We start from the raw sequence: 20,599 nt of genomic DNA on the forward strand, positions 1-20,599 counted from the left end.
TCGCTCGAAGTTAAATTATTGCAACTATTAAAGCAAAATGTATCTAAATTCGGGATCGCAAAACGCCAAATTGTATTTTTCTATATTTTCGGAATTTTTTGTTATTTGTTTTATATTTTAAAGAAATTCGGGATCGCAAAATATCAAAGGGTTGTTTTAATATTTCCGAGATTTCTGGATTTTTTTTTTTTAATTTTCAGGATTCCGTGTTTTTGTCATATTTTAAATAAATATCAAATTGTATTTTTTTATAATTTCGGGATTTCGAGATTATGCCATATTTCGTCCTTTTAACTATATTTCATACATTTCAAGTGTTAACGGCAATAATTTTTTCACTCGAATGTGTTAAACTTTGTTCCTGAAAAAGTCTTTACGTGGGTAGTTTTTCTTTCTAATTCATTAATATGAAAAAAACCTCAGAAGAAAGTCATCGTCATCGTGTTTTGGTGGAAATTCATGGTGAATATGCCCTAGCTGAATGAATGTGGCAAAAATGTTATTATAACATTTAAAACTGGTGAATTTGGCTTGGAAGATGAGAAACGTCCTCGGCGGCTAAAAAATTTTGAACAAGAGAAACTTGAAAAATAACTCGCAGAATCTATAAGAGCAACTCAAGCAGCCATTTCAAAACCTTAGATTTAGTCGAATACCTTCAAAAGCAAGAAAATCCGGTGACATATGAATTGAAGCCAACAGATGATTTGGCATTTACAAAATTCTGCTTGAACTGTAAAAAAGAAGTGGTTTTTTAATCGGATTGTGTCAAGTGATGAAAAATGGATCCACTACGATAAGCTTAAACTCAAAGAAATCATGTGTAAAAGCTGACCAACTGGTCAAATCAACAGCAACGCCAAATATCCATAACGTATTTGGTGCGATTATAAAGACATGCTATATTATATCCGGTTGAAATCATTATTAGGGGACGCCATCAATGATAACTCATTGATTCAAGCGAGCGATAACCGAAATATTTTCCATCATGACAACGCTCGATTTTATATTGCAAAATTATTTGGGAAAACAGTGACTGGACATTTTTGCTTCACACTCTTTGCAACATTTGCCCCTTCTGATCACCATTTGGTCGGGTTGATATAGCGCGCCCTCCCTGTGTACGGTTCATGTCAGAATAGAGTTTCAAACATTGCTTTCTTGTACGTCTCGGTTCTTTTGGCATGCCAGAAAGATGACAACATTTTTTAGATGAACAATACTTTGAATAACACAATTTTACTTGCTTTCTAAATATTCAAATTATACATATGTTTACGTTTCTTATATTAAAAGTTAAACTCATCGCTTTAATTTTTGATATTATCTAAAAAATTTCGCAAATCGCACATTGAACGCTCATGCACCGGGATTCACGAAAATTTTCGGGACTAAAAACATTATACCCCACACATTTAGTTAACAATTGTGCAAACCTACATAATTATAATAGCCATTAACTCCATTTCGAATCAATTATTCTGTCAGTGTCATTAGTTTTTTATGACTTTTGTTGGTCTCCTCGCATAATTACGTCACATTTAGTATGTCTTTACATGTTTTGATTTATTCTATTTAATATTACATCTTTGCATGTGCAGCTATACATACACTATATATCAGTATATATAGTATGCTCTAACAATTTCAAATATGCAGTCTCAATCCAATGGTTATTTTTGTTTTTTTATTCGATTCGTCTTCTACATACTTTACGTTAATGTGGCAAGGTTTCGCTCATTAGTGCTGACCTCAACTAACCGCTTACGAAATAATCAGTATAATTATAATATATACTTTATACAGACACATACATAAATCAAAACAAATTAGTATGTATTTTAATTAGTAAAAAACCTGCTGCACCTTGTGTAAGATAAATAAATTATATAAATACCCAAAGATATTTCGAAATTTTCCTTACTAATCTAAATCCCTAATTCATGTATATCAAATCCATTGGCCTACAGTATAATAGCCTGTCCATAAAAATGTTGAGATTTTCTTTTTGAATCCATCATAATCGATATTATCAATAAAAACTATGCGTGCTGTTATTGATCAAGGTCCGAATCGTTTTAGGACTTGGTGCATTATTAAATATGGTAAAATTAACTTTATTAAAACATAAGTTAAACAAGGTGCGTTCCAAATCGACTGTCGCGCTAGAATCTGCTATATTTATCGATTGTCCATTGAGAATTTCATCACATTTCATCGATTGGAGATGAAGTTATTGCGTTATAAGTGTCAGTATGTTTGTGTTATCGTTGCGAAAATGAGCTTCGCTAGCTAAATTTTATTTTAAAATAGTTAAAACTTGTATCGAAACGTTTCAATTGATGAAACAAGTTTATGGCGAAGATTGCCTATCCCGTAGCAAAGTGCACGAGTGGTTTCAACGTTTTCAAAGTGGTCGTGGGCCAATCAAAATCCGTGATAACCGTAAATTCCATCGAAGCCGTGCGTGAATAATTCATCAAAAATCAACCGAAATCATCATTGAAGTTCATGGAAATAGAATTGAACATCTCCAAAACATCGATTTAACGCATTTTGACCAAACATTTGGGCTTACCAACGATGTGTGCACGGTTTGTTCCGCACAAATTGACTGACGACCAAAACTTACTTAGAATCCAACATTCGAAATACCATTTTTTGACCAAAAATGACCATTTAACCATCAACCACTTCCCGTATTCACCTGATATGGCACCGTGCGACTTCTTCGTTTTCAGAAAAATGGATTTGTCCATAAATGGAAAGCGCTATGCAGACGTTGAGGCCATTGTTTTTTTTTTCACTTAACGGGTGTACGTATCACCTAAATCTAAACAGATAGATATAGGGTATAGGTAATATAAATGATCAGGATGACAAGCAGAGCTGACATAATAAATAACTTGAGTAAAAATTGCGATATCTTGATGAAACTTGGAATACATACGTGTTCCTTGACAAAAAAAAAAAAAAAAAAAAAATGGGTGGCTAAAATGGATTCGGAGCAGTCAAATTTAGACGGTGTCTGTGGCACCGCTCCTTTTGGGGTGAAAACACATATCTCAAGACCCGACAGACCAATTTCAACCAAATTCTGTAAATGACATTGTTCTGACGTTTTTATATCACAGTCTGAAAATAAGTGGAATCGAGCTACTAATATTTCCTTAGCTCCCATGTACCTAATATAATTCCAGGTGACTTTATACCGCATATATCGGCCAATACGTGAGTTATCTTAATAAAATTGAGAGAGCGTGTTTTACTAATAACAGCACATATTTGTGCTTAGAATGAATACAATCGGCTGAAAATTCGCTAGATCACATACATATGTACCTGAAGTTACGTCCCTGGCTTTAGTTCTTGCAAGTTGCAAGGTTATGAAATATTCGATTATACCCGATTGTAGCACTTCTTTACTTATTTTCTCTTTGTTTTTTTTAGAGTTTTTCGGATATTGTGAATTTATCCGTTGAAATGTACGTATTTTGCTTTCAAGGTTTTTTCTAAGGTCTTTGAAAATGGCTTTGTTCATGCCAACAAGAAAACAATTACTAAATCAAATGATTAAATACCACTTATAATGTTCCAAATCACAGCTAACTCTTGTCTGCTATTGGTACTTCAGAAAAAATCGATAAATGTATTTTGCCTTAAAAAGTGTTTCTTCCACCGAAGCGGGAAAGGGTATTTAAAGTGAGTCAAATACTTTAAATACCCTTTCCCGCTGCCCCGTATTTGATTACTAGACGACATGATAGCCATCAATATTTTTCAAATATCAAAAGCGACCTCAATCAATTTTAATAAGAGTTATAGAAAGTACCATATTCTTAACAAATATTTGTATGTATTCAAAAACGTCGGGACGGCGCGTACGCCATTCCCGGCTACCAAAAATTACACGCACGAGTTATTCACATTAGGAATAATCGCAGAGGTCAACCCAATCGAAGTGCAATGATCAGGTCTCGCTCCGGAGGAACCGCCTTCATGATCACGGATAACCTCTACGCCAGGTAAGTATGCTCATCTCCACTCAAACAAAAGTATTTCAGCTGAATGTTGTAGAAAGTGGTTGAGAATTACTGTTAAAAGGATATGTGAGAATTTAGTGCTCTATGAAAAAGGATCTTAATTGCGCACACTAGCGAAGGAGAGGTGACAGGTAAGCAAGAAAATGGTTACCTACTATATTTGTGTTAGGGTTGTTTCTGTAATATGTTGCGTATGACTTGTTGAAAGATTTTCCGAATGTGCTGAAATGTATGTATGTCGCAGAAATCGGAATATGCTGTGTAAGTAGTTATTTAATAATTTTCAGGAATAATGTTTTCAAAAAATTAAAATTTCACGGACCACTGAAGTATATTTCCAGCTGAGGTCTTCGCTATTGCGAAAGCCGCGGATCTAGCCTCTAATGCACCTGCATTCGATTCCATCAAGGATCCCCCGGTATGATACACTGGAGGAGGATACGATAGTGAGGCCGCAGAGTGTGTTCAAATTCGCGTCAAGCGCACTACTTCCTATGAACCTAGTAACTGAACTCTGGTATTGCAAAAGACGAAAACGGGTCTTTGAGTGACTTTAACAGCTTACTCCTGTTATAATGAAATGAAAGCATAAACTTAACTTTTAAAGGGGGTTTCAGAAAAAAACGTCTCTTAGATTTCTCCGTTATTATCACAAGGCAACCCAGTACAACTAAGTAAAACAAGTAACAAGTCTAGGACAATCAAAAACTCAATGAATTTGCGCTCCAACCAATTTCGAGCTGCGAGCTTTAATTTCCCAACAGACGAACTTGACAGGCATGAACGAAGCCAAACAGTCATCATAGACGAGTAGAACTATTCAAATACTCAATAGCGATTTCATCAATGGACTTCGTGATTCACACACATACTCGCATAGCAAAGTATATGCACATCCATAAAAATATGCGAAAACTAAATACTTAAGTACTTGCCTAATCTCTCGAGGTCAGGTGAACGACAGAACAGTCGTGGCGATGCAACTGATTGAAATTATGTCAGTGTGGAAGGTAAATTATTCATGTTATGCGAAGGTTTTGAAGTAACTGAGTAAGGCATATAGTACACCGAGATAGCATACACATATGTTTACATAAATGTATATACATGTGTGTGCATCCTTAGCAAATCATTGCCCATCCACATTAGACATGGTTGAGTACTTAATTTCACCCTTGAAATGAGGTTGACAACACGCCGAGTACCATCGTTAAGCATGTGTGTGTGTGTCCGTATGCGACATACATCGGCCGCTTGATTGCACGTTCAGTGGGTTGATTGCTCGTCCTAGTGACTTTCGCAACACACACGCACAGAAGCTGCCAATAGAAAACCACATATACACACACATGACTTTATAATGTACACAAACATACATACATAGAAGCATGAATTAATGCCAAAGCGCTGTTATGTGCGTGCGTATGTGCATATGTCCTCGTTTAGGCAATGACCTGCTGCTTGCTTTATTTGCACTCAAAGCAAGAATCCTAATGAGACGACACAAAATTGATCAGCAGTTGTGGTTTGGTATTCCCTTATGCAGTTTGTAAACTTGTTGTTGGCTGCTGGTGCATTTTGTTAATACATTGAGTGTAAGTTGTTGCCAAAACAGCTCATGCGTACCCAGCAGGATTTTTTTTGTTTTGATACTTTTTTTAGGTGTTTTTTATTTTAAATAGTAAATACATAAATATAAATATATTAAGTTAAGTTAATAAATATAAATATCAATAGTTTTTAATTATATGAAAATCGGGAATGTACTGATAGATTCAAAGAAGGCGATTATTGATACCCAGTGTGTTTCTAATGGAACATTCGGAGGCAACCCCCTTCCCCCGTTAATTTTTTCTAAAATAAAAGGGTAAAACGATCTTTATCTCGATTTTGATCAGACAGTTTGAATCACAGCTTTATGTTATAGTTGTCTGATCTGAACAATATTGTGGCGATACCCCTTGACTTTTTCAAATTTCAAAAAGATATGCTTAAAAACTGAGTGACTAATGCGCTTATATGTGCACAGCTAGACGGACAAAGTATTTTTAAATCGACTCATAGACTCAACCCACTGATGGTCATCTCATGGTTAATATCGGGTCAGTGTTGATTTTCCACGTCTAAAGCCACACTGATAAGGTTCAATTAGTTTATTGACGGTAGGCTTTAAGCTTTCACACAGAACGCTCGATAGAACCTTATATGAGATGTTGAGGAGACTTATCCCACATTAGTTGGTGCAGATTGTTCTCTTTTTGTGGATTGGACAGAGTACCCTTAAATTTTTTAAGATAACGCGAATCCATGGGTTATCGGATACTCACTTCGTTTTCAATTTAAAGTAATCGTGACAAGGCTGTCCAGTCTTATAGACTCATTCGCTTTGCAGTTCCCAGTGATTTGCAATGACTAGGCCCCTAGACAAGTCTGACAATAAAGTAGCTTGATGATAGCCATAGTGGGATCAAACACTCCATAACTTAATTTAGAGCGCTCAATGAGTTCAAAGCAAGTACTGTCGCTCTGCAATCGGACTTTTGCTTGAAAAAAATCTCGAAAGCTTCAAATAGGTTTATTATTACATCTACGCCAGAGCTCAGAATCTAGAGTATAGATTAATATTTATGCCAAAACTAATGAGGAACTCTCTTTTATTCATTAATTTTTTACTCCTCCACAAGCAAAAGTGCAGATATCCATTTAAAATCATTTCGTCTGTCAAACTGCGTTTCTGAAATTATAATTAATACCAACAACGACAAAAATTTCCTACTGGCTGCCTTGCAAAACTTTCATTCAATCGAAACAATGCTTTCTAGCGTTACCCTTGGCTAAATATATATGTATTTTTGCGCTGCGTGTTTTTCTAATAATACTCTTTTTCAATCGACCTTTTGTCGAAAGGCTTTATTTGATTTCTTATTTGTTGCTGGTAATGATGAGAATTCGCTTTCACTGCGCGTTGGTTTCGGTAATGCGGTTGAGTTTTGCGCGGCCGTATTTGTAATCATCAGGAGACTTGCAGGCTGCAAGCACACATACAGACACACCCACACATAGACAATTTATATATTTATAATGTGGCGTTTTTATGTGTGTCAGTATGTTTTCTCATTTTGCCACCAGAGTGCATTTATTTTATTTGATTTCATTCGAGTTTTGCCTCGTTTTTTTGTTGCCCCAACCCATCTTCCTGCCTACTTGCAATTATTTTGAAAGGCCTTTGCTAACTTATATACTTACGCATTTTTTGTACAACTACTATATATTATAAGTATGTATATATGTTTGTGCGCACATGTATTGTAAGCGTGTCAGTGTGTTTACAAGGTTTGCGCGGAACGAGTTCAAGTCTGTTTCTTTTCTTTATTCGCTTTGCAATGTTTGTTTTGCTATGATATTTTATTGGGTTTTGTGACAGCAGGATATCCACTCGAACACTTGTTGTTATGACTACACATATACGCACATTCACATATGCATTTTCATGTATATGTATATAGCTATGAACAGCTTTGAGAGCTTTTCTTCTTCTTCTTCATTTTCTCTTTTTATTAGCAACATAAGAAAACCAATATTTGAAGTTCACTATGTCATTACGGTTGACATTTATAATGTTGTCATTGTTGACATTATATAATATATCATTACATATGTATGTATATAATTTATACGCAATCGTATAAACTTCACATAATGCATTAATATATGTACCTTTCTTAAATTTTTATAGGGTACTATATACATATATCGATTTAGGCACTTTTTAAAATGGTTGTAAAGGTACTTTTTTCAATAGCCTTTTTATGACAGATCACGCGTGAGTCGTATGAAGCTGAGCGTACTATACCCAACATCATCACCCATCTTCAGACTCAGAATTCATTATTGGATAACATCCGAACGAAAAGACCACGTCGCAGTGAAAAAATATAGAAAAAAATATAGCAACCATAGCTGACAGTCAACACGAAGACCAGGGAGAGTTGAGAAGCACAGGCAAAAATTTCGCATTTTGGACGAAAAGCAATCTGAAAAGATTCAAGAGCTAACATTTGATACAGAAAAATGATGCCGATGAGAACGTAATGTCTTAACACACATCGCCTTAATCAGTGAATTTATTGAGAGAACACTTCGGCAGACAATTTCACGTTTTGGGCAAGTCGATTGGCCACCAAGATCATGTGATATAACATTTAGACGTTTTCCTGTGGGGATATGTAAAGTCTATCTCGCCTTGGTTCGGGCCTTGGAACAAAACGTGTCAGTAGTAACCAGTCGAAATGCTCGAACGAGTCATTGAAAATTGGACCAAGGGATGGACCATCTGAGACGTAGCCGCAGCCAATATTTGAAAGAGATAATCTTCAAAAAATAAATGCCGAAGAATGTTCTTTCGGATGATAATAAAGATTCTCCGCTAAGTTTGAAGTTTTTGCTTTATTTCTTTAAAAATGTAGGGAAACTCGAAATGGATCTCTTTCTATTTAACTAACTTTTTCCTAAACTTGAAAAATTCAAAAGATCCACTCAGTGCAGCGAAACCATTCGTATGGTTTCAGTATTATATCCGCATGTGAATTTTAAAAAATTTATTTGTGTGTATTCAAAAACGTCGGGACGGCGCGTACGCCATTCCCGGCTACCAAAAATTACACGCACGAGTTATTCACATTAGGAATAATCGCAAAGGTCAACCCCATCGTAGTGCAATGATTAGGTCTCGCTCCGGAGGAACCGCCTTCATGATCACGGATAACCTCTACGCCAGGTAAGTATGCTTTTCTCCACTCAAACAAAAGTATTTCAGCTGAATGTTGTAGAAAGTGGTTGAGAATTACTGTTAAAAGGATATGTGAGAATTTAGTGCTCAATGAAAAAGGATCTTAATTGCGCACACTACCAAAGGAGAGGTGAAAGGTAAGGAAGAAAATTGTTACCTACTAACTTTATGTTGGGGTAGTTTCTGTGTTTCTGTTGTATGTACTTTTGTATGTTTCATTATTATAGATTTTTCAGCATCATTCTGATAATATATTTTTAGAGATTAAGTTAAGTAAGATTAAGTCACATACAGTCTGAAATCATACTTTAAAAATCAACCTGAGTTATTTTATTTTATCGCCATTAAAAACTATTCACCTTTCTATACCTTTCTGTTTTAAATATGTACATATATCTAAATAAACTTTTAGAAACAACTTTACTATATGCTGTAGGTGTTCGAATTGAATAATTTGTTCGCAGTTTGTACCATTGCCTTGGGCAATAATCCGTGCCAAATTTCGTAATGATATCTTGTCAAGTAAAAACGATTATCCTGTTTGCGTATTCCCTTCTAGATATAATAGATATGAAATACATTCTATCAGAATCTTCTCCAGTCACGTCTAGAGAGATTCCTCACCCGAAAGTGACCATTGAAATCCACCCTTTCGAAGATACAGTCTGACTTGATTATGTTTAGCTGGTTTAGAATAGCGCTATGTTCGTAATCTTTCCGGACTTGGCTAATCTTTTATTTTTATTTTTGTGATTACTTAATTATTATTTTTTGCCAAAAAAAAAGGAAATTACACTCATTTAACCCTTCACCAACTATTTAGTATTCATGTCACAGCAATTTTTTAATATTTACATGGTTATGTACATATATGTATGTACATATACTCAAGAAATATTTTTTATATTTTTATTACACTACCCCTCACCACTTCAATCTGCCAACTGACTTGTTGCATGTCAATAAACCTTATAGACTGTTTAATAAAAGCAATGAAATGCGTAAATGGAAATCAACTAAGTACATATGTACTTATGTACATATATACATGCCTTGGTACATACAAATATAGATGTGTACCCAAAACAAATATTAAACACTCCGACAAGCATTCAGCCGTATTTGTGGGCAAACACCAAAAATGTGAGCATAAGCAAATGAATTTTCGACTGGTGAATTGGTTTCAGTCACAAAAATCACCCCAAAAAATGCGGATATAAACATGTAATTGAGGAGCGGCGACTGGTCCATGGCACAAGTACCTGATGAGGAACGACGACGGCAAGTACTTATGTGTATGAATGTGTGCGGTTGTGTGTGTGTTTTTATGAATAATCAGCTGACAAAAACGGTGAACAACGCCAAATGATGACTACTCAATTAAATTTAAATGACAATGGACAGACGGCTGCGCGATACGTGAGTGAAAAATGCACACACAGCCACATCTACACAACTGTAAAAGTGTGTAAAAACTGAGCTGGATGGGTGTAGCGGCGCCGATTGTGTTGTAAGTGATGATGTGACAACACTTGTTCACATAAGAAAGATATATGAAGGACTGATGCACAATTTGTGAGACCACAAAATTTCTTTGAAAAAAAAGCGAAAAATATGAGAGGCCTCAACACCAAAGAAATTTGTAATAAAATTCGATTTTTTTTCTGATAAATGACAAAAACTTTATCAAAACAATTTTATGCCAAAATTCCTTAAAGTAACTTTCCCAAAACCCAAAGTAAATTTCTGCAACAAAACGAAAACTGAAAACAGCCGAGTTGACGTGTCAAGTTTTGAAGCAACTTCGTTTGCTGCATTTTCCAAACTCCTTCGAACACAAAAGAACTCAAATTTAATTATCTTTAAGTAATTTTGTCAACGACATATGCACATCAGCGAACTCGTTGTCAAGGGGGGTGTGCAGCAAGTTTATGGAGTGAGAATGTGAGAGCATACACACAAACATACCTGTGAATGTATATGTGTGCGCAGAATTGAAGGGTGCATAAAAGTAAAAGGGTGTGAAAGTGTCAAGACGACAAATGCACCGCGTCTCTGGTGATTAGTATAATGACTGATGAATCGTTAATGAGTGCTGAGTTGGTTGGTTTACCAGTCAAACGCTTTAATGGTTGCATGAGGAGCAAAAGGAGTATAGATGGGCATATGAATGTACATTGGTAGACTGAGGTGGGTTTGTAATAATATGTGTAAGACTTAATTGTACTCTATATAGGGAGGACTTTCGTTAGTAATCTCGAACACTGAAAAATATAGAGAACTTGTAAAGTTCTTCAATTCAAAAGCTGAATATAAAGGAATAAAACCAAGACAAAACTAACCACAATACGTTCGGGATGGGATAGACACCGAGAGTTGAAGAGGGAAAGGAAGTTTGGCGCAAAAAATAGAGAAAGGCCGAAATGAGTGCTCGAAAATTCTACGAAAAGACGCGATGGCTAACAAATTGTTTCCAGACCGGAGCATAGTTTTGTATAACACTCACAGGGGATCTAAGGAATAATGCCCACAGCATAATGAACTTATGGAAGGAACACTTCTCCAACCTGGTGAATGGCTTAACATGGCTTACCCGACCATGAAGCTTTCTCCAGAATGGATAAGAAAGCAAAACAAATGAGTAGGAGGGCAAGAAGAAATATCTCCTGTCATCAAACAAACAGTCGTCGCACTGACGACTTGGCTCTCACGTCATTGTCATAACTTTGAAGTTGTAGATAATTTCGTCTATTTAGGAACCAGGAACCAGAAATCCAACATAGGATAACTCTTGCCAACAGGTGCTACTTCGAACTGAGTAGGCAATTGAGAAGTAAAGAAAGTCCTCTCTCGACGAACAAAAACTAAACTCTTCAAGTCACTCATCATACTCGTCCTGCTATATGTTGCAGAGGTACGGACGATGACAACATCTGATTAGTTTCGAGAAAGAGGTTCTGCGGAATATTTGTGGTCCTTTGCGTATCGGCAACGGCAAATACCGCAGTTGATGAAACGATGAGCTGTACAAGATATACATATGTACAACACAATGATATTGTTCAGCTAATTAAGAGACAGCTGCTACGCTACCTAGATCATGTCATTCGAATGAACGAAAACACTCCAGCTCTGAAAGTATTCGACGCAGTACCCGCTGGTGGAAGCAGAGGAAGAGGAAGACCTCCACTCCGAAGGACCTGGTGGAGAAGGACCTGGCTTCGCTTGGAATCCCCAATTGGCGCCACCTCGCGAAAAGAGAAACGGCTGGCGTGCTGTTGTTAACTCGGCTATAACCGCGTAAGGGGTTTCTAAGCATGTAAAGAAGAAGAAGTGGCTTTATGGGGTGTAGAGGGTAAGGCACACGGTTTCTTGAGCATCCGCTCCTTCAAATCGATCAACGAATGAAGAGGACAAGGCACCTACCAATTTTTTTCTAGAAACGCTTGTTTTCGAGAAATGTAATGAAGATTCCTTAAACTATTCAAAGGATAAATATAAATGGTAGGTCTTTATTTACAAGTTACAGAGTCATTTTCCCCCCTTCTTGCATGATTTAAATTTTGTTATAAGTCCGACTCCGCCCGCCGCTGAAGGCCAACGATGTGCGTGCGCCCACTCGCTGTCCAAAACGCAATACTCATTTCGTATTTAAAGTCTCCCTGCGTGTCAGCCAAATGAAATCTGCATAAATCAGCATTAAACATCGAAATGGATATACCACATCTCGTAAATTTGCACCCAGCCACACACATACACACTCAGATAAGTGGGTATACGTATATGCAGATGAGCAACAGTTCGTCGAGTTGTCAGCGAGCCGCACAACACCTAAGCGACTGCAGCGCGGCGTGTGGCTCATGTTAATCACGCTTCCTTTATACTTTTGAAAATTCTAATTTAATTACTTCTGCTCAGTGCATGCATTGTCACGTGGTTGTGTTTTGTCTTTTTGTGAATTTTGCATTTTGCTCATTTCGATTGAGCTCCAAGTAGCGTAAAAATAAAAGCATTCGAAGCGTAGACGAACCGCAACACAAAAACAAAACAAACTCACGCTGTGTCCTAAGCGCAATTTCGAGTTCGAAAACGACTCGTACTTCGTTTTGGTGTGGGCGTTCGGAAGGCCTCTAAAAAAGCTTTGATTGTCAGCATAGATAATTAAACATGATTGCTTTCAAAATGGGAAAAAATGCTAAGAAAAAAGTTGAATGAAAGTTGGGATAGAAGAACAAAAAAGAAGAAGATATTTATAGGGAAACTTTATGACGGCCATTAGCATGCCCTGCACTGAGTTGCCGCCTTTCGAATTACCATTGGATAGCTTGCGGCTGAAGTCCAGAGTATTTTGTACAAAGCCTTCGCTGTTGACTTAAAATTGTCAATAGAAATCATGCACCATATTTTGCCTATTTTGTATGAGTGGGTGCGTCTGCGTTCATGAATTCCCTCATATATACGTACACAAATGACTTAAAGTCATATGTCCGTAGCGAGTGAAGATTGGCGTACTAGGAAAAAGGAAGACATGAGGGTCTGTGCTTAGATGTGAGCGCAATCAAGCGCATAACCAAGCCAAAACCATTTGAGTATGTCACACTTAATGAGTGTCTAGCAAAATGTTGCATAGTTGCAGGCGTTTAATGGTGAGAATTTCTCACACACACACACTCAAAACGGAAGCAGACACTCTAAAAATTTTCGTATTTCCTAGTGGTCATATATACATATGTATATATAAATGTATATGAATATTTTATGTGTCCACAACAGGCGTGCTCCAAAAACAAGCCGCAATAAATTTTTTTTAATCAATTAATTGTTGTGAATCAAATTTTATTTTATTTATACATATAATTAATTATTTTTAAAAATAATGGACCATAAATGGCCTCCGCTCTGCCACACATATGCGACACTTAACTAGAAAATTATTCTTTTTGGCCTGAAGGATTGAAGTTGGGATTCCCTCTATTGTCGATTTAACGGACTGCTTCAATTCAGTCAGATTTATGGATTTTATTTTGTACACCCCTTAACCCCATAAAAAAAATCTGTTGCAGTGAGTTTAGCTGACATTGAAGAGTGTCCCAAAATCAAGTCCGAACCCAAAAAAAAAAAAAAAACACCTCTGAGTAGTTCAAGAATCAATGTGATGCTATCGCTTTCTTTGATTATCATGATGTGATTCACAATAAATTCGGGACACTACTTGGCTAACATGAGGTGTCTACGTGACTTAATGTATCGTAAACGACATGATTATTGGCAGTAAATTCATGGGTTTTTCATCGTCATTAAAAGTGATCTGCTGAAAATAATTTCAGCCGATGCTTACAAAAATATATAACTATTATTTGCGTTTCTTACAAATAAACACTTAGATATTAAATAAGAAGATTCTTCGAAGAATCAAAGCCAGGAAAAAACCTTAAGTTGTAAAACGTCAACCAGAGGATCGTAATCCATTCAAAAAAAAAAAAAATTTTCCCTGAACTTAATTAAGGTAGCTCACATACAATCACCAATCATATAGAGTAAAGTTCGAAGTCCTGGAATTAGTTATATGGGGGTTAGATCAAATCTTCATAATAGCTCCATGGGGTCTCAGGCATATATTGATCCGATGATACATAGAGTTACAATTATCAGGAAAGGATTCCCTCAGAATTTCAATGAGTCATCCCATACACACCGATAACGATATTTTCGGTCAAAAGTCAACTATAGATACTGGAGTCTACATATTCCATATGCAGGGGTTTGAACAGTTTTTGTTGGATTTGCAAAATTTTTGGTCATAATCTAAAGGAATTATTAGTGCACAGAGCGAAATGGCCACCGAAAATGCTCTGTAAATTAGAACAAAGTTTAGAAGATTTCTCTTCAGTTTCTCTCCAATAAGATGCCCATCTTATTATAACTGGATTGTCATAATAAGTTTTATCCCTTTATATTAATTAATTTCTGACTTGCGTACTGGAAAATTAAATAATCAAATAGAATTTAAAATTGTGCTAAATGGGAAGTAGGCGTAGTTATTGTCCGACTTCGTCTATTTTTGCATTGTCAACATATCAGATGGGCGACCACTAACCGAGTTTTCACTCATCGTGAAACTAGCCATACTCCGGCATACTCTCGGTTTCGGATCACAAAAGAAAGACAAACACACGTATATTAAAGTACTTTTGCCTACAATTGGCGGCACCAAAAAAATATCAAAAATCTGATTGAGTTAGAATATTCGTTAACAATGTTTATGTAAGCATTTTAGAACATCTAAGATAACGAAGCCACCGACATATACATAAAAGCCCAAATACCAACGATGGTGACGTCGGCGACGAGTCGATAGCGTATCTAACTAAAAAATGTGAAAACAGCAACAAAAAGGCGGAAAATGAATGCAGGATGTATGCCACTAAGGAACTTCATATTGTAATCGACTTTAATGCGTTTCATTGTTGATGCCACGTGTCAGGCTTTATTAGTTGGTACGTTCAACGCCTGCTAGACAGGAAAACACCCACATCACGACATCACGTTACTTCGCCACCGACGCCGCATTACTTTGGAATGATTGGTGGCGTGGCAACAAACGGAGGCAACAATTGCATGCTTTTACGCTTTCAGGTACATTACCCACTCCCACACCCACTCTCACTGCTACCTAACCAATGTCTCCCCGACACTGTCGTTCATTGTTAAAGCGTTGACGAAAGCGTGGTGTTTGAGGTGGGCCGTTAATGTTTCGAGGTGATTTCCTATTTTAGTCTGTACTTTCTTCCCGTTTTTTGTGATTTCGGTTTGGTTGTTGGGGTGACATGCGTGGTTGTGTTGATTTGATGATTTCAGTATGAGTTTCTAATTTATTGAATTCTATAGTCACACAAATAGCAGAGGATATAAATAATATATTAATATGTAGTGTTATATGTATTGGAAGATGTGCAGGAATTGATTATTTGCCAAAGTAGAGCGGGAGTGTGGTAGTGGGAGCGAAGGAAAGCATAATTTGAAATTGGCTATGACTTAGTTATAGTCATTAGACGTTTTTGAAGGCGGTTACAGATTCGTAATTGAATTGCTAATGAAAACTTAACTGCCGTTTGTTAAGATATTGAATTTACTTTTTATACTCTTGCAACATGTTGCTACAGAGTATAATATTTTCGTTCAACTTACCGTTGTATATACCATTTAAAACTAAACGAGTTATATATAGGGTTATATAAAATATATATGAATAAGCAAGATGACGAGAAAAGTTGAAATCCGGATGACTAGCGTAAATATTTTAGAAGTCCTAACGATAATCTGAAAATAAGGACTTCCTTCTCATTGGTTCGCTAAACTTTCAATAACTTGTTTTTTTATCAACCGAAAAAAGCTACAGACTCGCTAAGAGATGATATCGGCTCGTTAAGAACACCTCCGAACTTTGCCATGTCTACAGCGTCTTTAAAAAGTGGTACACAATGAGGATGGTATACATACTATTCTCCCTTCTACTAACATAATCTTGATATGACATAGAAAACAAGGTCAGAAAATTCAGACGTTAAGACGAATGTTCGTTATCAGGTGTGGTCGACTGATATCAGTAGAATATATATAGCCAGAAGAGATTTCGGTTTGAATTCGGTCAAATTCTGCCATGTTGTTAGTTCTCTAAGGCTATTAAAATACATATATTTGTTCAAAATATATAGATTGTTCAAAAGCATACCCTATACCTTCCCTAGGGTTACAGCTTTTTGTTTTGCTTTTGAAATTCGGAGAAAAAAACCAAAATAATTTATTTGGAAGTTCGATGAAAAATAAGGAAAGAACGCTTCTACTAATTTTTAAACTCCATCGCGAGACAATAATTCGATGAATATCGGACTTTTAATTGTTGATGAATTCCATATTTGTGGTCGAAATTGGGGGCTCAGATAAGTATGAATAACAAAACTGTCGTTAATGGTTTAAGAAAACTGTAAAGAGAGTATAGAAATGGTGGACAGTTTACCTGTTGTTTTTTTTTTACCGACTATCCGGACTATTACTATTATACTCGTAATATGCTGTAAATGTGTTGACTGAACGAATGAAATTTCATACAGGTAGTGATCATCTATTTAATCATACAAAAAAATAATATTTGCTAACCTTCTCAGACCTAAATTTTATTTAAACTACGAAATTAGAGAGTATTTATTCCGCTGAATGTCAAGTCTTGTTTTTGTACTCTACCACTTTCACCACAAAAGCCGACCTCATCCACTTTTATCCTTTACGACAGTAAGAGATGCAAAGTCAAATATGCATACTCAGATATTATAACGGTAATTAGTATACTTGTATATACATTTATTTGAATTTACGTGGGTAGCTCGTTGAATTAGGGGTTTTTATAATCAAAAGAATAATTTAAATATTTAACTGGCTCTTATATTTAACGGAAAACATCAAAATAACATTTTCATAAAATATTTCTTTCACAATACTAGTGTTACAACCGGCAACTCTCAACTTTATAGTAAAGTTTGACAGTTTTGATGTTATATAACTCAGAAGGTTTTGACATACGAGCGCTAGTTAAGTTGTTTACAGTAACTTAAAATATTCATTTTAGCCAAACTAGATTTCCCTATCGTGCGACTGCTTCAATCTACTTGTGGAGAGTAATGAGCGTACAAATATTGGTGTACACCGATGATACACATCTGATGAGTCGGCGTTATGAGTTTTCAAGAGAAAGATTTGTGGTCCCTTGCGCAATGGCGAATACCGCAGTCGATGGAACGATGAGCTGTATCTGCCAGGGTAAGCAGAGGACTTCGTTGGAAAGACCAGGTGTAGAAGGAGCTGGCAGCACTTGGAATCTCCAATTGGCGCCACCTCGCGAAAAGAGAAACGGCTGGCCCGCTGTTGTAGACTCGGCTATAACCGAGTTAGCGGTGTCTAGGCGAATATGGAGAAAGAAATATTTTTTTTTTTTGTTCTCTAATCCCGAAAAATAACAGAAAACCTTAGTATTAAATGCCGTGGAATACAAGTCAGTGGATGGTTGAAGTGGCTCCTCTTCGGGGGAGAATCATCTAATCTAATCTTAACCTCCTTTCAAATCCATAACATTCGGGTCTAAGTAACCACAATACACACGGATTTTAGCGTTCAAAGATTGTCAACGAGACAGCATCCGACAACAGTTTTTCAAAAACCAACCAACCTTATGATAAAAATCACCCAGAAATATTTTTAAATTTTCAAACATATCAAAGCACCCTCGTATTTGCAATGACGAACTATTGCCGAAGATGCAGCGTGGCAATTGCACTTCATCCTAACCTAAAATCAGGCAGGAGCGCTACCTATGCAGTTCCACTACTAAACGCCAATATGTATGATTGAGCACCGTAAGGTTTTCGCATTGCATTCGTGCATTTACGTTCGCTCATTTTGGTTTTCTTAGCGAAATGTCAGCGCTGACAAGCGTCGACAAATTAAGGCAAGGCAGTGTAGTTAGCGATGCGCGTTTCGCCTGCCAAGGATGCGCCATTCAGAGCGCAACTGACAAGTGCAGATAAGCGCGGATAAGGAGAGCTTAATTTTCCACAGCAACAACATATGGCTGAAGAAAAGGGTCGCTTAGGCATTAGTTGTTAAAAAAAAAACTATAGAAAAGTCCTTTGGCAGTAACCTTCAAGTGACATTTGTAATTCATTACATTGTCGAAACTAATGCCACTTTTCGCATACATAAGCGCGCTCCCACATTTGTGCACATGTATTAGTAACATTACTGGGTGTATGTAAAAGTTTATCAAATGAGAGGTGGCCATAAAATTCAGAGTTTAAAAATTTATAGTTTATAGTTTTAGTGAAAAATTGCGCCTAGATTTCTATGGATGTATTTATTACAATATTTGCCTACAAGTAAAAATACAACAACATGGAAAGTCATATATCTGCATACGTGGTGAATATTATTGAAGCGATGAAAAACTTCTGTGGCCACAAAACAACGTAAAAGGAAAGTAACGGTCTCAGTGTTTTTTTTTGTTTTTTTTTTTTTTGGTCTTGTTGACTAGCAATGATGGCAGCATAAAGATTTTTCATATATGAAATATCCTGGCTTCTAAAATTTTTAAGACTGTAAAATGAACTGACCAAACTTGTACCAACGCACAAGTGAAATTTAATAGCAAGTTTCGGAAATTTTAGAAGTGGAATTGGTTTAAAAACCAAAACTAAACATTTCGTAAGATCAAATATCATGCTTTGGTAAGAGATATGAGAAAAAATGAATTTGCAACTCAATTCAGTTGTATTGACAACTTTAAAACAACTAAATAATTTTTTTTGGGATTAATATTGGATAGTCGAAAAAATCGTTTCGTATTTTTAATCAAACTTTAACTTATTTTTTTTTATAATTATAATGAACTTTAATAAATCAAATATATAGCATTTTGGTCGACCACTTTTCACAATTTTTCTGCTAGAGACATTTTTTCACCACTGCACAACATTTCTGGTTTCTCGGCGAAAAGCTGGGACAAGTAATTTTCACAGGCTTCTGTTTAAGCAACTTTACTCCATTACAGGAGTAGTCCGATGGTGGAAGGTCACTGCTATATGGTCGAGGCATCAAAACTTACCAGCCAAGCTCATAGTAGATGATTACTTTTCAATCCCACCAATCACTGAGCTTCACTACGCTGGACCATGATCTTTTTCGCACATTATTGTCGTATTTGATCCAATTTTCGCCTCTTGTTAACATTCGCTTCAAAAATGGTTCGATTTCATTTCGTTTCAGCAAAGAATCGCAGATGTTAATTCGGTCCATTAAACTTTTCCCAGACATTTCACGTGGTCACCAAATATCGAGTTTCTTTTTGTAGCCATCATTTTTTAAATGATTCAAAATCGTTTGATGATGAACTCCGCAAACTTCACACATTTTATTGGTGACTTGATTTGGCGAGATTTGAATTTTTCTAACAGATATAAAATAGATAATCGTAAGGCGCTGAACTCATACTTGGAGAGACTTTCTTTTTGGAGCCTAGGAACTTATTTTCAGAGCACCCAACGAAAAAACTCGATTTTTTTTTATTCTTCCTAATACTTATGCATATTATGAATATTGTAGTATAAATCCTGAAAATTTTTTTTGGTTTAAAGTACTGTTAATTACTTCCCCATAATACTATTTAGTACATAACTACACTTATCCATGATTACTTCTAGATGAGTTATTATGTATTTATAGAACAAGCATGCAGCATCAGCACTTTAGAGTCCAAATAATGATTTAGTACGCCTAAATTTCAGCATATTCCACTGTGAGTATATAAATGTGGATATATAAATATAATATTATATATAAGTGTATATAAATCCAAAATATATAAATATACATATAACCTCACTACATAACCATGCCTATAGATAAGATGTCTATATATACGAACTGCACAGAGCCTTCAGCTCAAATGTGCAAGTATATACTTTTCTTATGCACACTAGTGTACTTACATGCCAGCATACTCTTCTGGATATGGTATGATGTATCCTTCGGGACTTGGACGTGGAGTTTTACCAACCCAGAAGAATGCATCCGGTCCCGTGCCATCATATGCAAATGATTTGATGAACAGCGTAGATTCGTCGACGGCATAAATGGAGCCCTGCGGGAGATAATAAAGTGATATTACAGAGTTGTATTTATATATGTATATGCAAGTACATACTGACATAGCTGCACC

At 36.1% G+C, this 20,599-nt stretch overlaps 1 protein-coding gene across 1 annotated transcript in view; it reads right to left on the reverse strand.

Moving 5' to 3' along the window:
* LOC108974143 (protein Skeletor, isoforms B/C) overlaps nucleotides 1-20,599 on the reverse strand; it is a 72,933-nt gene that overhangs the window by 14,740 nt on the left and 37,594 nt on the right. Inside the window, exon 3 of the mRNA XM_018941820.1 lies at nucleotides 20,370-20,521. Coding sequence (XP_018797365.1) covers nucleotides 20,370-20,521 — 152 coding nt within the window. The remainder of the gene's footprint in view (nucleotides 1-20,369; nucleotides 20,522-20,599) is intronic.

This window comes from Bactrocera latifrons, unplaced genomic scaffold (genome assembly GCF_001853355.1).
Source record: "Bactrocera latifrons isolate USDA-ARS-PBARC rearing strain unplaced genomic scaffold, ASM185335v1 scaffold_53, whole genome shotgun sequence".
NCBI classification, from domain to species: domain Eukaryota; kingdom Metazoa; phylum Arthropoda; class Insecta; order Diptera; family Tephritidae; genus Bactrocera; species Bactrocera latifrons.